This window comes from Helianthus annuus, chromosome 2, assembly GCF_002127325.2.
Source record: "Helianthus annuus cultivar XRQ/B chromosome 2, HanXRQr2.0-SUNRISE, whole genome shotgun sequence".
Taxonomy (NCBI): Eukaryota; Viridiplantae; Streptophyta; class Magnoliopsida; order Asterales; family Asteraceae; genus Helianthus; species Helianthus annuus.
In genome coordinates, this window is record NC_035434.2 from 116,093,310 (window position 1) to 116,095,418 (window position 2,109).

The 2,109-nt window shown below is 36.8% G+C and overlaps 1 protein-coding gene across 1 annotated transcript; it reads right to left on the reverse strand.

Annotated features, from left to right (window-relative positions):
* Nucleotides 1–303: 303 nt before the first annotated feature.
* On the reverse strand, nt 304–1,444 carry LOC110894332. Its single transcript, XM_022141547.1, has 3 exons — nt 1,064–1,444; nt 710–935; nt 304–365 (listed from the first exon to the last, which is right to left on the reverse strand). Exons 1-3 carry the CDS (start codon nt 1,442–1,444, stop codon nt 304–306), a joined length of 669 nt encoding a protein of 222 aa, XP_021997239.1.
* Between the last annotated feature and the right edge of the window lie 665 nt (nt 1,445–2,109).

Here is a 2,109-nt window from a genome sequence, read left to right on the forward strand (position 1 = left end):
CCATTTTGCTGTGGTGTGTATGGCGCACTGAATTCATGAAGAATTCCCTTCTCGTTGCAGAACTCGTACATCTTATTGTTCTTGAATTCTGTTTCGTTGTCGCTCCGAATCCTCCGGATTGGCAGTTTGTACACCGTTTCCATCTTCTTAAACAGCATCATCAATGACTCGAATGTTTGATCTTTTCGTTCTAAGCATACAACCCACGAAAACCTCGTATAGTCGTCTGTCACCACCAAACAATATAAATCCCCGCTAATGCTCTTGACGTTGACAGGCCCGAAGAGATCCATGTGCAATCTCTCAAGAGGTAACCTGATAGAGTTGAGCATCTTCGGTGGATGTGACTTTCGAGTCTGCTTCCCCTTTTTACAAGCAATACAATCATCAGTCAAATGAAAGTTTTTCACATTAACACCATCAACTAAATCGTTATGCACCAAAAAATTCATTTTTCGCACGTGAATGTGACCCATTTTCCGGTGCCACATTACTGACTCCTTTTCAGTAGCTTTAGACTTGGTGACAAAACATTGTTTTTGATGAGTTGTTGGCGTTGCGGCACTCATGTCCAAAATATAAAGATCATTCACCCGTGGAGCGCGCAACAACACCAACTCATCAGGGACTTTAAACCCTGGTTTCAACACTAAACATTCAGATTTCGTAAAATGTACACTGAAATCTTTGTCACAAATCTGTGATATACTTAGTAAGTTGTTCGTTAACTCTACGATAAAATTCACTTTGTCAAATGAGATTACTCCGTTTGTAAGCGTTCCTTGACCGACAATTCTTCCTCCTTGATTCCCTACGAACCCAACATAGCTTCCATTGATCGACTTAACATCATAAAGAAGAGCTAAAGACCCAGTCATATGTCGTGATGCTCCAATGTCCGTAATCCATCTTGATAGAATTGACTTGGGCAGCCCCTGCAATCAACAAAAAAAAAAAAAAAAACAAATTACTCAAACAATGAAGCCCATGATTTCTTTATTTCTGACATAGTCCCGAACACTACATCACAGTTTTCATTTGTTCTCGGAAAATTGAATATTACATTTGGAATCTCTTTTTTTACAACTGTTTTATTTTTGCTGGTTATTGGAGGAAATTCATCAAGAAACTTATCAATTTCATTTTCAAAATCAACCACATCATCTTTAAAAAGATTTGAATCATTTTTTAAAACGTTCACCATTTTCTTGATCTCAACTAACGGTTTTGATTTCACGATCCACGACTGATTTTCAAAAATTTTCATCTTGGGATAAAACTTTGAAGTCTTGCTAGTCTTAGAGGATTCGCCAATCCCGAAAATCGATTTCGGCTTATCCTCCGACTTCAACGATTCACCTCTTTTCAGAATACGGATTGGAGAAATCATTTCCTTTTTATCTTTTGAAACAACTGGTGATTTAGGTCGAGATTTTTGAACCATTTGTTTTTGAACATTTGATTTTTCAACCTTTGATTTCTCAACTATTTATTTTTGAACTGGTTTCTCAACAACATGTTTCTTAAACACTTTTTGACACTGTTTTGCCATATGTCCAATTTCATTGCAGCGATAGCACACTCTTTTATCATACTCGACAAAAGTAGTATTGACCATTTCTTCTTTAAGCTTCTGTGCTGCATTGAAATCGTCCACAGCTTTTTGACTAAAAATATATTCCTTTTCAGCCTCAGTACTAGGACCAGCAACAAAAACATCATCTATCTTTTCTTTTGGTTTAACCACTTGTTTAGCCATTTTCTTTTCAAACCCAATACCTTTGTTTTTAAAATGATTTTTCTTGTTTTGACCGTTACCAACCCCATCTTTCTTTTCCGAACTTGTGGAACGTGAAGTACCACACGATTTTTTCAGTTTCGCAAAGAATTCATTGTTATTGATTTCGTTAACGTTCAATTCAACCAGTTTAAAAACTTTCTCGACATTTTCGATCTTGACATTCTGAAGCGGGTACTCGACGTCGGAATAAAACTTGTCAGTTCCAACCATAGTATATACCACCATTATCGGATCATCATTCGTACTCTTTTTCGATTTCGGTACATATCGATCTAAGAAATTTCCTTCGTCTTCAAAATCACTGACAG